Source organism: Cibotium barometz, chromosome 42, assembly GCF_041138505.1.
Source record: "Cibotium barometz isolate CiBa-2024 chromosome 42, ASM4113850v1, whole genome shotgun sequence".
Taxonomy (NCBI): Eukaryota; Viridiplantae; Streptophyta; class Polypodiopsida; order Cyatheales; family Cibotiaceae; genus Cibotium; species Cibotium barometz.
This window is the reverse complement of record NC_141087.1, coordinates 17841044-17856615: the sequence shown is the minus strand read 5'-3', so window position 1 is coordinate 17856615 and position 15572 is coordinate 17841044. Positions and strand designations below refer to the sequence as shown.

Sequence of the window (15572 nt, the reverse complement as noted above, 5' to 3'; positions counted from 1 at the left end):
GGAAAGTTTTTTCGAAGGTATGCTGGCCATGTGGACTGCACCTATCTTTCCATCTGGCTTTCTAATCTAATCATGATTTACTCGAAGTCATGCAGTCAATTCCCTGCAAGAGGGCTCATAGCCGAGCAAGTGGCGACTACGGACGAGTGTGTGCGTAGGCGAGGGGTCTCTGAGCGATTCATAAACCTTCTTGTGAACAGGGTTGGATTTCACGAGGAGGGGGCTCTTGTTGTTAGCCCAAGCTCTTAGGGGAGGGTGGTGTACGTAGACGATGCCCTTGGCAGCCAGAGCCACACGAACACACATCACTTACGGGTTGGAGATACAATCCAGGGATGGTGGAGGGAGCAAGTTTGTGAATAGCTCATCAAGGGAGGGAGAGAGACGATGAGGAGATGGAGGGGGTGGCAGGAGGAGGAGGAGGAGGAGGAGGAGGAGACGACCAAGCACATGGCGAGAAGGAGGAGGAGACGGAGGTGGTGGCTGATGGCGAGGCAATAAAGGCAAGACTAAGGTTCGTGGCATTATTTAATGCAATACAAACGTTTTATCTCAATATATATTGGTTGTGGCCATGGGTGTGTTAGGTAGACCTTACTTCTACCTTTTAGCTGGAGATATGAGAACAAAGGCTACCACTCGAGCATCTGAAGAGTGCAGAATTTTTTGGTACGCAGAAGAGCGAACCGCTTTGGGTCTGAATGAAGAAGAGGCGATCCGAGGGCGGGAGCTTGGAAGATGTGGAGAGGACCCTCCACACGTCTTTCTGCGCGGCTGCAAACTCCATCTCCCACATCTACACGCAGGCGCAGAACCAGCACAAGATCGCGTTTCAGGCCGGCCAGAGACACGCCCTGGTAAGAGTTCCAAATCCTCTTTTTGATCCTCTTTGCTTTCTTCCTGAGGGTTTTGGTTATGACATGCCTTTCGCCATGCATCGATGCATGTTGGCCAACTATCTTTGTCATGCATTGATGCATCTTCAACATAAGCTTTGCAAAGGTGTATTGGGCCCATGGCATGCATGCCTTTTGCCATGAATCGATGCATATTGTCATGCATTGAGCTTTACAAAGGTCCTTTGTCATGCATTGATGCGTCTCCGACATAAGCTTTGCAAAGGTGGTGTTTTATTCACCTTGTCTTGCCATTGATTTCTACACCGAGAAAAGCATGGTAAGGGTTCACCATTTTCTTTGGCTTTTTGATTTGATCTCTATATCCAAAGGGAAAGAAATATGGCACTTTGATGGTGTTTCAATGCTAGGTTTTTTTTTTGGGAGGTTTAGGGTTTGCATCACATCTTCATAAGCTTCTCTGGTTTTTTCTAGCACTTTCTTTCACCCACCTGCCCTTTTGAGTAGGGTGCTTCCTTTCTCAATCTGTGTGCTGTTGTAGCTTGCATAGACTCGCCATTGACCCACACGCTTTCCACTGTGGTCTTTTGTGCTTTGGAAGGGTTCAACATCTTCTTTGGATTTTTGATTTGATCTCTATATCTAATGGTGATTTGATGGTGTTTTAATGCACATGTTTCATGGTGTTTCAATGCATGTATCACATATTCATTATGTTGTTTGCCATGCCTTGCTGTAATTGATGCATGTTTCTGCCTACTTTGCTGTGAATCTTTTTATGCTTTCTGTTTGTGTTCACCTTACTCTAAAAGTGATGCATCCGTTGATTTGTAAGGGCTCAAGTTCATTCAGCTTTGGGCTTTGCTGTATGATCTGCCATGTCTTCATTGAGATTTTTCTATCATCAATAGAGTTGTTTATTTATGGAATAATAATAACTCTCAACAAATTTGTGGCTTGCTTTAGGAGAAGCTTTTTGATTGGATTCACAATCAACAGGGAATCATGCCTTCTACAACAGATATTTCAAACTACTTAAAGGTATGCCTCCTAAAAACCTTCAGGATGCTGGAGTTTGGAACATAGTGTCTTAAAATTATCGCTTTATTTAGAATTTAAGCAAATTCCTTTATGTGCAGATCGAAATAGAGAATGTTAATCAAACTGAAGTGACAATTACTCAAGCACAAAGCTCACCTTCGATTTCTCAGCAACCCATGGCTCCTCCAAACCTGTTTGGCAGAACCCCAGTAGATGATCAGAGATTGCCTTCGGGTTTCCAACACGGGTTTCTTGCAGGTTAAACCCGCAAAAAGGCATATACCAATAGCTGCCTTGGTTAAGATTTAAGCCTTTTTGTTATGCATTTTTCAAAATCAGCAAGTCAATTTGTGTAAGTTAAAACTTAGGCTTCCTATTACGTTATTTTTTTTCCAACTGGTCTTAGGCCGAAGTCTCCTGTATTACTGTTTTCCCACCGTCTGTAGACACTTAAGTATCCACCCATAGGCGATGGCGCCGAGGAAGCACCAAGGGGGGTTTTGAACCTAGGACCACTTGGTCCTAGGGAAACACGTTCACCACTTGAGCTATCACCTCATTGGCTTTTGTGGGTTGATTTTATGGATGGATCTATTTGGAATTCATTCAATTAGTTCTCACACACATGGAATGCACTTAAATCATGGACCTTCAATAGGTGTAGAAGTCATTGATAGTTTTTTCTGAAGATGCTGCTGAAGTGATACTGGCTGTTAATTGCTCTGGGATGCTACTGAATACTATTGATGGGCTGTTGATGGTGGTCCGCCAAGCTACAACAATAAGATGCTTCCTAAAACTTTGTTTAGAAGTTGATGGCATTAGTGACGAAGCTGCTGTTTCTTTAGTGGATCTCATTGTTGGTTGTGCAATAGCTCTCATGTTGTGTCAGTTAGAAATTACCTTGGCTTGTAAAGAAGTTGTGATGTAGTTTTCATATCTTGCATGCCCATCCGTAGATTGCTCGATAGAAGATAAGGTTGACTCAATGATTTGTCCACTTGAATGTGGTGTTGAAGAAGATGATGTTGGAGAAGAGATTTATGCTTGGCGATCTCTCGGCCAAGCCTTCTCACTTCCATACTAAAGTTTGAAATCCGATGGCAAGGGTTGAGGCCAAGTCTTCACGCCGTGTACCTAATCCTCCTTCGTGCCACTTTTTCAAGGTGATCACGGCACAAAGAGTTCATGACAGTCTCCCTTGGTCTCTCCTCCAATGCTAAGGATACTCACACACATTCAAGATTCTAGGAAAAGAAATGTGAATACAATGTGTGGGATTTGTGTACAATGCTTGAAAAGATTGAACATCTCCTATGAAAGGAGTTTGGTTGTCACGCGCATCTCGCACTTGGATGCCACGTAGACATATCTGTACAGAAGGTGCATGACCTGGGATGGTGAACTGGTCCCATGTGAGCCTAGTCCGGGACGAGTCAGCCAGGGTTCCATTCCAGTCGTCTGAGGTCAGGTGTGCATTGTCTTGCACATGAGTCCAAGGTCAGGTGTGCATTGTCTTGCAGAGGAAACAGTGCCAGTCCGTGCTGTGTCACGATCGTAGCCAAGTTCCTAGCTTGAGTTGCAGAAGCGTACATTGGAGATTCGACAACGTGAAGACGAAGCCATGTGACGCGTGGAACATGAGCATTACCTTAAAGCTTTGAACGTCAGATTGATACCTGCGACGTCCTTGAATCATTTTCCCAAGAAAATGAACTTCAGTAAGTATAATGGTAAACTCGATCCCATAACTCTTTATTCATGGTTGCATCAGTTTGAAGCTTACTTTGCCGTGGTTAGAAAGACAGATACTGACAGAGTGATCTTAGCCAGTTGGTACTTGGAAGGTGAGGCCATTCCTTGGTGGACTCAATGGGCTCATGCCCACACCAGATTAGGTATGGTAGCTTATGTGTGGGACGAGTTTGTCCACGACCTTAAGTAACGGTTTCTACCACCCCACTACCTTGAGCGACTCAAAGATGAGTTCAGGGGAGCGCGTTAGAACGCGCGGGAGCGCGTTAGAACGCGCAACTGGTTCTTCAGTTTGCCAATAGAATTTTGATTTTATGTTTACAATTAGGCTTATCTGATTCGGACAAGAAAGGGTAGTTTTTGTATGGCCTTGACACGCAAATCCAGTGGGAGGTGCGTATGTTTAGGCCAGCCACCTTCGAAGACGCACTCTCGCTTGCGTAGAGTGCAGAAATGAAGCATAATGGTGGCAAGTCCAAGACTTCCCAGTCGGCAACTTCCAAGGCTATCGCCTTTGGGGGGGAAAAGGCCAGAATCAAACGGGGTCTTCCCTAGGACAAAGCACGAGAGCCTCTGGCTCCAAGAACTCGAACAATGCGTCTAAGCTTACTCTAGACCAGAAAGCGGAGGCATGCAAGACAGGTGTCAAGTTGAGTGCTGAGGAGATTTCTCAGTACAAGGAGGGTAAATGTTTCTTTTGTCATACAAAACTTCTCGGGAGTGTCCTAAGAAGACTCCAAAGACCGCCGCCGCAGCCTCCACAGCTTCCGTGGTGAGCCCAGCTCCCACACAAACCCTAGTGTTGGCTGCCCCTAGTTCTTCAAATCCCAATGCTTCAATTGGAGCAATTATTAGCCGAGAGCTTGAAGATAAGCAGAATGGCGCCCATAACCAGGAGTATGAGCGCAACAAATTGCTCAAGTCCTTTGGCTACATAGGTGGCCAAAGAGGAGTCCTCTTGTTTGATAGCGGCAACACGGAGGATGTGGTTACGAAACAGGCCGCTCGGCATGCGCGTTTCGTCCAGACTTCGGTGCACAAACAAGTTGAAGGTTTTAGCACCGGCATGACAATGAGCGTCAAGTATGAAGCTCTAGGTGCTAAATTAGTTATTAAGGGCATAGAATTTGTGCGTGATTTTATGGTTGTCTCTCTTGTAGGAGTAGACATAATTTTGGACATTCAGTGGTTTCACAAGTTTCTTCTTGATGTCAAGTGGGACAAGCACACGTTCCAGATTAATCGGAATGTGTCAAATGCCCCAGTGACCATTAAGTGTGAGCCAGGAATTTCGAACTTTTCGCTCATAAGCCACTTGCAGGCTAAGCGAGCAGTCAGGAAAGACGCACATTGTGCGATGATATATATCCAGATAGCCCAGACGGTGGCTAGTGCTTTCGAGAAGTACTTGGCTCTCCATGAAAAGTTATAGAAGATTTTTCTTCGGGACAGTCTCTTTCCCAGCTCCCCCCGTCCAGATCGGAGGAACGCAAGATTGACCTCCTCCCAGGCTCGGAACGCCCGAGTAAGTTTTCGTATCGCCTTTCCAAGGCAATGGAATCGGAGTTGGACTGCCAACTCCAAGAATTGTTGCAATCTGGCTTCATTTGCCCCAGCGTGTCGCCATTTGCAGCATCGATCTTATTTTGTTGGGTTTTATGCTGTGTATGCACCCAGGGGAGTGCTAGTGATCATCAGTAGGTTACTGGGGCACTTTTTACTTCAGTTAGTGGAGGTTTTTTCCCCAGTTTAGCTTAGTTTCACTTATAAAGGTTTATAAGTGATTTGGTTCACCTGGCACTATTTATGACCGGACTATGTGAACACATTATTAGGTCACATCTTTTATGTGGCTATTGTACTTCATTTTATCACAATCAATATATGAGCAGTTGTGTTCCTCTCTCTCACTCTCACGACTCCTATTGATGTGCCTTCCAAAACCCTAACCCTAACAGCTCAACCCTACATTTTGGTATCAGAGCCAGTTGGCCTGCCCTGTCCGTACAGTTCCATGCCATCAGCTGTTTCGTACCCTGTTGCTACGTATAGACAGTCGCCTCATCAGTGCCCGTACTGGTTCGTCTGCTGCAGCTCGCTATCACCCGTCCGTACAGCTCGCCATCAGCTGCAGCCCCTCCAATGCAGACAGCCGTACAGTCCAGCGCAGACAGCCGTACAGCTGTCCGTACAGGCCTTCGACACCAGCTGTCCGTACAGTTAAACGCCACCAGCTGTCCTCACCGTCAACTGCGTGTACAGTCCTGCAACAGACCAGCACCTATTGCGTTTACCTGCAGTAGCAGCAGACCAGCACCTGTCTGTCTATATAGGCAACATTGTTCCGTACAGCTATTCTGTACAGCAAAGTGCAGTCGACCTGTTTTCGTACTGCTGTTCCGTACAACATGCAGTCGACCTGTATCTGCTGCTGTTCCGTACAGCCTACAGTCGACCAGCACCTGCTTCTCCTCCGTACACTGTTACGTACACTTGTTCTGTACAGCCTACAGCCGACAAGTATGTGCAAAAATCACATGGGTAAAAATTTACAGCTTTACATGTTTTGAAATTTGGGCATTTTCTCTGTGAAAGTTTTTCTGGCAGATACAGGAAGGTTTTCTTGCAAAGAAACCTCCACAGGCTTTTGCAAGGCTTTGGGTGCAGAAATTTTGGGCATTTTGGCACTGTGTGAGCCACCTTTGTTGCTCTACTCAGTCAGTGGTGCATTGTTTTGCACATTCAGAGGATTGAGAGTGCAAGCATATTTGGGTCAGTTGTACTCAGTGGAGTACAGTTGCTTTCAGGGTTGTTGTTTTTGGGTTTTTTGATACACAGGTACAACATTGTGCACTGGCATAATGGCAAATCAACAGCAGAGCGATGTGTTCACGTACTTGTCTAAGGAAGACAAGCTGGATGGCATGAATTACTCCTTGTGGAGTTTTATGCTGAGAAATGAGCTTGTGGCAAAAGGTCTTTGGGATTTTGTTAGTGGTGATGAACCACGTCCAGGTCCATTGGCTCCAGAGACTCCTCCTCAAGGGGGTGCTCGTGGAAGAGGACAACAGGCACAGGCACCAGGTCAGCCATTGCCTGTTCAAAGAACAAATGCTCAGAAGACATGGGATGCCAAAGATGCACAAGCCTTATCACTTATTGCATTGTCAGTATAGAGGTCTATTATACCTCATATTCGTTCAGTTGGCTCTTCACGGAATGCATGGGTGACTTTGGAGCAAATGTATGCTGCTCGTAATGAGGCACGGATCTCATTTTTGAAAAGAGAGCTGGAAAATCAGAAGATGCATGAAGGAGATGATATGTCTAGCAACTTGAACAAGCTGCAGGATTTGAGAGAGCAACTCATCAATGTGGATGAGATTATTCCTGAGACACAGCTTGTATCTACCATCTTAAACTCTTTGCCAAGATCCTACTTGGTTTTTCATACCTCTTTGAACCTCAGCATGAGGAATGCTATTGAGCCCCTAAAGTATCAGGAACTTGTTGCTCTCTTGTTATTACAGGAAGAGCAAATCAGGAAGAACATGAACATGAACACAAGTGCTGAACAAGCATTTGTGACAGTTCAACAAGGGAAAGGCAAGTCTCAGCCAAAGAGTTCAAATCAGAATTCAGGTGATGGTGGTTCATCTTAGGATACCAAGAAAGGTGATGGACAGCCCAAGAAGAAGGGCAAATGCCATTACTGTAAGAATCCAGGTCACTACATCGCAGAGTGTAGGAAGAGGATTGCCAAAGAGAAGACGAAGGAATCTGGGATGTTTGTAAACGATGCCTCTAAAGCTCCTCTGGAGACTGCTTCCTTTGTTGAAGACAGGGATTACTGTTTCTACACATGCAGTTATGATGCCTCTTGGTCTTCACAGGCACTCAGTGTGACTGAGCATGCATGTACTTGGTATTTTGATAGTGGTGCTTCAAAGCATATCACATCTCGCAGGGATTTGTTTTGTAATGTATGCCCTGCCCCTGTTGGCAAGACTGTTCAGTGTGCCAATAATGCTTCATATCCAGTTCGTGGCATTGGGGAGATTCAGCTCACAGCCATTGATGGCTCTATTCTTCGCCTTACAGATGCCTTATATGTACCAGGGATAAAGAAGAATCTGTTGTCCATTTCTTCTTTAGCACAGTGTGGTATGCAAGTCAACTTTGATGATAACAAATGCATGGTCAGAGACAGCTAATGCCTTGACCTTGATGCTTACTGGTACATTATGTCATGGACTCTATCAGTTGGATGCATTTCAGCCAGTGGATCAGTCCGCTTATCATGCATTCACTCTTACTCCAGCTATGGTTGATGCGGAGTTATGGCATGCTCGCATGGGGCATGTAAATTTTGGTAGTCTTATGCTTATGCAGCGACATAACATGTTGACAGACCTACCTCTTATGGAGAAGCCTCCAGATCACATATGTGAAGGATGTATTTTGGGAAAAATGCATCGGTTTTCCTTTCCACGTGATCAGGCTCTATGAGCAACTTCAAAGTTGCAGCTTATACATAGTGATCTTTGTGGTCCCATGCACACGAAGTCATTAGGAGGTTGCTTCTATTTTGCTACATTTATTGATGACTTCTCTCGTATATGTTGGGTCTATCCGTTGACACGGAAATCACAGGTATATGATGCATTTTTGGTCTTTGTAGCACTTGCTGAAACAGAGTCAGGATGCAAGGTTAAGACCCTCCGTTCTGACCGAGGGGGAAATATGTGTCACACAAGTTGAATTCCTTTCTTGAGAGTAGAGGTATCAAGCATCAATATACTACTCCTTATACTCCACAGCAAAATGGGGTTGCAGAAAGGAAAAATCGGTCACTCATGGAGATGGCCACATGTATGTTAAAGGCAAAGAAGCTACCACATGTCTTTTGGGTGGAAGCTGTTATGTGTGCTTGTTATATTTTGAATCGATGTCCCACAAAGGCATTGGTTTCCATTACTCCTTTTGAGGCTTAGCATGGCCACAAGCCTTCGGTATTACACTTTCGTACTTTTGGGTGTCTTGCATATGCACACATAACCAAAGAGTTGAGGAGGAAGTTGGATGATAAAGCCACAAAATGTATTTTTGTTGGGTATAGCCGTGAGAGCAAGGGCTACCGGTTATATGACCCACTGTCCAAGAAGATATTCACTAGTCGGGATGTGATTTTTGATGAAAAATCAGAATTATCCATGGCTAGTTATGATGCAAATCAGGTTGAAAATGATGTGTTTGAAGGTCTACTACCTATGGAGTTTCATTCCACAGTTGGTGATCCAACCCATGAGGGTGCGGGGCAGCCAGCTAATCATGAAGGTGGTGCAGAAATTCAGCAAGAGATTGAGCCAAAAGTTGAGCCAAATATGGGGCATCAGGCTCCACAGGTCAGACATATACCTAGATGGTATTTGAGGATATTACAGGACAGCCATCTAGAGACTCCTCTTGCTGGCCGTACTCGTAGGGAGACACGGACCAATGAGCATGCACACATCATGGATTTAAATATGGTTATGGCAGCTAGTTTACAGGATGATGATGAGCCTGATTCATTTGTGGATGCACGAGACAATGTGCATTGGAACAAAGCCATGCAGGATGAACTTGATTCTATTAAAAAGAATCAAACATGGGATTTGGTTGATCTGCCCAAAGGCAAGAAAGCCATTGGTACTAAGTGGGTCTATAAGTTGAAAAGACATGCAGATGGATCCATTGACAGGTACAAAGCCCGTCTAGTTGCAAAGGGCTATGCACAAAAGAAGGGCATTGATTATGAGGAGACATTTGCTCCTACATCCCGTATGTTGACACTTAGGAGTGTCATTGCATTGGCTGCACATCGTGGTTGGGTTGTTCATTAGTTGGACATCAAGACTGCTTTCCTACATGGGGACCTCGAGGAGGAAGTTTATGTACATCAGCCCATAGGTTTTGCAGAACATGGTCATGAAGGGAAAGTATGCAGGCTGAAAAAGGCCTTGTATGGTTTGAAACAAGCTCCACGAGCCTGGTATGCAAAGGTAGATGCTTTCCTGCTCACTCAAGGTTTTGTGAACAGTCCATCAGAAGCCACTTTGTATGTAAAGAAAGAAGAGAAAGATCTGCTGGTCATCAGTCTTTATGTAGATGATCTTTTGCTTATGGGATCAAATGATGACAAAATTGCAGCTTTTAAAGAGATACTGCGACAGACATTTGACATGTCTGATTTGGGGCTTGTACACTATTATTTGGGCGTACAGTTTGTGCAAGATAACAGAGGCATTGGGTTGTTGCAATCTCGGTATGTTGCTAAACTTCTGGAGAAGTTCAAATTTCAGGATTGCAAGCCTATCAGCACTCCTATGGAGCCTGGGATGAAACTGTCACTACAGGATGACAGTATTTTATTTGATGCCACTACATATGCTCAGGCTGTTGGGTGCCTTATTTACTTGTGTAATACACGGCCAGATATTCAGTATGCTGAATCTCAGTTGAGTAGATTCATGCACAGCCCGCGATTGTCACATTGGCAAGCTGTGAAGCGTGTATTTCGGTATTTGCAGGGTACCTTGTCTCTTGGATTGCTTTATCTTGAGGGGGGTGACATGCAACTATATGCTTATAGCGATTCAGATTGGGCTGGTGATTTTGATACCAGACATTCCACTAGTGGAAATTGTTTCTTTCTTGGCTCTTCATGTATTTCTTGGCTAAGCAAGAAACAGACCACAGTGGCCACTTCGTCTTGTGACGCAGAGTACAGAGCAACCTACACTACTACCGTTGAGTGCGTATGGCTGCGTCGTCTTATGAGATTGATATGGATATTTCAGTGGAGGAGCCTACACCTATCTATACTGATAGTTAGAGTGTCATTGCCGTGGCCAGGAATCCTGTGTTTCATGCTCGCACAAAACACATTGAGAGTCACTATCACTTTGTTTGGGAGAGACTCCAGGCAGGTGATATCAGTGTGATTTACTGCCCTACAGATCAGAATGTGGCAGACATCTTCACCAAGGCATTATCACGTCCAAAATTCGAAGCATTCCGCACTGCTTTGAATTTGTTTCCTTTGGTGGATGATGTACAGTGCTCACATATCACTCCAAGGGGGTTTGTTGGGTTTTATGTTGTGTATGCACCCTGGGGAGTGCTAGTGATCATCAGTAGGTTATTGGGGCACTTTTTACTTCAGTTAGTGGAGGTTTTTTTCCCAGTTTAGCTTAGTTTATAAAGGTTTATAAGTGATTTGGTCCACCTGGTACTATTTATGACCGGACTATGTGAACACATTATTAGGTCACATCTTTTATGTGGCTATTGTACTTCATTTTATCACAATCAATATATGAGCAGTCGTGTTCCTCTCTCTCACTCTCACAACTCCTGTTGATGTGCCTTTCAAAACCCTAACCCTAAAAAGATGGGTCTTCTCGGTTGTGTGTCGATTATCGTGCACTCAATAAGCTAACTATCAAGAGTAGATTCTCGATGTCTCAAATAGATTATATTCTCAAGAGGCTGAATGGAGCGAAGGTGTTCTCAAAACTCGATCTAAAGAGTGGGTACCACCAGGTGAGGATTGTGGAGGGGGACATTCCCAAGACAGCCTTCCGTACGGAGCGGACCCACTATGAATTTATGGTCATGCCATTTGGCTTGACGAATGCCCTAGCTACATTTAACCGCATGATGATGTGTGCTTTCCGGGATTTGATTGGAAAGTGTTCATATTTCTGGACGAAATTCTGGTATTTTCAGCTAAGGTTGAGCCACATGACATTGATGTGGAGAAAGTCCTTAAGTTGCTGGAAAGCAACGAGCTCTACGTCAATGAAAAGAAGTTGGAATTCTATTTCTTCCAGGTGCATAGCTTGGGATACATAATTAGTGCCGAAGGCATTCGACTTGATCCGGCTAAAGTGGCCGAGATTGTCAATTGGGAAGTTCCTCAGACAGCATATGACATCAGATGCTTTGTGGATATATGCCAGGCATACTCTACCCACATAGACAAGTTTTTTGGCCTCTCGGCGGATCTCACCGATCTGCTAAAGGATGTGAAGACAAGAAGGCAACGGATTCGAATGACTCCACGAGCGTGAAAAGAGGCCAAAGGAAGGAGCTGAATCTTCAAATGCATCGACTCCATTGAATATCGAACAAGCTTTATCACATCAAGTGAGCAAAGTAAGGTGTGTCCATTGCAAAAAGGTGGGTCATTTGGCAAATAATTGTTGGATCAAGTATCCCAACAAGATGAAATGTAACAAGTGTAAACAAACGGGGCATATCACTTCTAAATGTTCTAACAAAGAGTCAGAGGCTAACTTTGCATCAGTCTCTAACTCCACTGAGAAATTGTTTTAAATCTCAATGTAACACCACCTATATTCCTAACCTTGTACGCCTAATGTTATAAAGGCAACCTATGTCCAATACCACCTATTCCAATTTTTTCATAGTTGGTATTGAGGGGGGGTATTAAAAGACTAAGGTCATGTAAAAGGGTAGGAGAAGGGGGTGTGTGTGAATGGACTTATGGTCCACTAGCTCACCTATTTAAAGGCAAAGCTAGAAGGCATTTTAGAGTGTGCAAAGGCCAAGTTGTATGCATAAGCAACTTAATAAACAAGATTTGTTCTTGTATTTTTTGGGTCTCTCTTCTCCACTCAACTTGATCTAGCATAGGCACCATGTTTTCTTAATAGTCCGTGCTGTGAGTCTCCCTCTGGAATGATGTTAGTGATTATGTGTATCTGGTATGGTACTGGATGCGAGATCATTTTTGTGTAGATAGTTAGGGTTTGCATATAGGAAAGGGGCCAGCTCATAGGGCTACCCCAAGTACTTGTGTGGGCATGGGGACAGTGTAAAACCATGAGAGTCAGGAAGGTCCTGGCTGTACCCACCAGCCATGGGTAGGCCATGGAGGGCTGTAGGACAGCCCTAGGGGCAAGCCAGGGGTAGCCGACTGGTTATCCAGCCCTAGGAGGGGTGTAGGGCAAGTATGGGGCAGCCCATACAGGCTGCCCAGCCTCGAGAACAGTGAGTAATCAGTGCCCAGTCTCCAAGGCAGCAGGCCCACAGTGCCCAATCACTTTTATCCATGTGCATAGGTGCCTAGGCCAAGTAGGAAAACATGCGCAGCATTTAATGTGATTTAATGCTGTTTTATTCAGTCCTGGGCTGAATATATGACAGTCGACTGCTATAATACTAGCCGACTACAACATTGGAGTAGTATAAATACCAAGGCCCAAATCCATTTGTGTTATCTCATAATTCACCAAGAGCTAAAGCTGATCAAAGGGCCAGGATAGCCAAGGATAAGCTAACGCTGAAGGGGTGAAAGATTGCAGGTCAAGGGCAGAGTTATCTCAACCAAGAAAGGTCAAGTTTTTTGTATTTATTTTTCAGATTTGCATCATTCTAATAAAGCAAATACACCATTCGTGGTGGGGGCCTTACAGAGGGTATTTGGGACCCAATACTGTGTCCTCTTCTCTCTCCCCCCCCCTCTCTCTCTCTCTCTCTCTCTCTCTCTCTCTCTATTTTTCTGCACACCTACATTCAGTTTTGTGCGTTATTTTCGTTACGACAAGTGTGCTGTTTTCTGAGCTTTGAAGTTACCGATCTTCCCCGAAGCTTCCGCATGTTACATTGGTGGACTCTAAGACTGTCTAAATATTTAGAATACATTTGGTAATGTCACCAAGTTGAACATCTCCCAGTATGAAAGGGGTCTGGTAGACTCCAAGACGTCTACATATTTGGAAAGTATCAGCTTTGGGAATGGGGGATTATCCTGGAATACAAATGATTGCACTCCTAAAATTTAGGAGAGTTGCTATTTCTTGGCTTGAATCCGATGGAAATTTTGGTCGTGTCATTACGTCTGGAATTGAGTAAATATCAAGAGTTGTCAAAGTACCTATGACAAATGGGCTACCAGCTTGGATATTTTTAAAGGTAAAGATTATGGGAGGACTCATCTCTTAGATTGGGACATGTGGCAAGAAAGTGGATCAAAGTGAGACAAGTGGCCTCACACTTGTCAGAAAATGGATCAAAGTGAGACAACGGGCCTCACACTTGTCACTTCAGCTATTGTGTGTCTCTCCACTTGTCATTATAGCCTTCTCTTGCCATTTTAGTTCATGGGAGGCCCAAATCTATAAATTGGAGCCCTCTCTCTTCATTAAGTTAGGCTCTCTTGTTGCACACTAGTCTCTGCCACCATTACAGGCTGCCCTAATGATGGCTACTCTCTTTCTCTTCTCTTGAAGGCTGCCCATGAAGTATACTGGCTGTTCGGGATTGTTTTGAAGGCTTCCATCGCGAACAAATACTGAAGACAAGGTATTTAATTAGGTATATATATTTAATTATGATTTCTAGCAATTGTACTTGTTGTACCAGCCATTGTATTGGTTGTACTAGCCCTTGTAGTTGCTGTACTAGTCCTTGTACCTACTGAACCAATCCTTGTACTTATTGTACCAGCCATTGTACTTGTTCCAACGCATGTTATTGTTGTACCGACTGAATGGAGAACTGTACTTGAAGCACTAGTTATATTGCATGAAGATCCATGGTTTTTGGAGAAGAATAAGTACCCACACGGAGGTATATGGTTACCTCGTGTTGGGCTGTGTTATGGCATTTGTATATGGATAATCTGGCATCTCCCGTGGGGAGAGTAAGGCCCTCAAAGCTTGTACATGTTATATTTTTGCTTGGGTAATCAAATACTCCAAGGGGGGGGGGGGGGGGGGGGGGGGAGGTGTTAGCAGTCATCTCTTGTCTCTACCATAGTGCTCACATAGGGCCTTTGTTGTGGGTGTGCCCGCTCTGAGTGTTTTCTCATTTTTTTCCCATTTTTCATGTTTTTTTCCCCCTATTTTTATTGTCGTGGGACAGTAGTGTGTTGGTCGGCTGTTTTCTAATTTGGCCGACTAAGTTATGTCCTGGCTGACTGGAGTATACTGGCCGACTTGCTATTTATGGCAGTTGTGGACATGCAGGGTACTGTCGATTGCTGTTAGGCTGGCTGACTAGCACTGAGGGGTGACATAAATATCACCCTTGGCTCCCCACACTTTTTGTATCGGATCTTGTGTATAGAGCAGAGTTTATATAGCTTCTCTCTCCCTCTCTTTTTTGCGTTTTGTTCTCTATAGCAATTGTCTCTAATTTCCGTTGTGCATTCTGACATGGTATTAGAGCCCCAGGTGGCTTGAAGCTGGGAGACAGTGGGAGCTTCCCCTATTACCTGCCTCACCAACCCCGTCCAAAGATCTTGTTACCCGCATTTCAGGAGGTGCACTTATGGGAGGCCGAGTTGGTTGAATTGTGGTGCTGATTGGAGATTTCTTGGGCTGTTCGAGACTTGGAGATCGGGTAGAAGGCGGCCATCACCGTTGGACAATCACCTTGCATATTATTTGTAGCCTCTTCTTCATTTTTTTCCCACGCACCCTCCCTTCACAAGACCTTGTGAACCCTTGAGATGGTAGACTTGCTTGAGATGGCTGAGAAGCACATGAAGATCCCTACTCTTCCCACATTCCTAGTGGATTGACAGTTGGACGGGACCAACTACGGCATATGGAAGGTAATGATGGAGTCTATCTTGGAGTCTTATGACTTGGCTGATTTCATTGTGGTTGGTGTTTCACGGCTGGAGTTGGAGGACGGGGAGCTTTTATTCTTTACTCGAAAAGAACGGGATGCGGCACGGATATGGGATCGTGTCAATGCCCGTGTGTGTTCTTTCATCTTCCTTAATTGCACACCACAGGTGATTAATCATATCAAACATATGATGCTGGCCAAAGGGATTTGGCAGCATTTGACTTCTCTGTATAACAGGGTATCACCCATGAAGCGGATCTCCTTGGAAGT

At 44.6% G+C, this 15572-nt stretch overlaps 1 protein-coding gene across 4 annotated transcripts in view; it reads left to right on the top strand.

Annotated features, from left to right (window-relative positions):
- The first annotated feature begins 531 nt into the window (after positions 1-531).
- LOC147614233 (uncharacterized) overlaps positions 532-15572 on the top strand; it is a 30589-nt gene continuing 15548 nt past the window's right edge. For 2 of the 4 annotated variants that reach the window (XM_086780780.1, XM_086780778.1), the window contains exons 1-3: positions 579-857; positions 1824-1898; positions 1997-2156. In XM_086780780.1, the coding sequence (XP_086636906.1) occupies positions 702-857; positions 1824-1898; positions 1997-2156 (391 nt within the window). In that variant the 5' untranslated portion in view covers positions 579-701. Of the gene's footprint in view, positions 858-1823; positions 1899-1996; positions 2174-15572 lie in introns of all 4 variants that reach the window. The other 2 variants (XM_086780779.1, XR_015263094.1) reach the window with 2 other exon arrangements.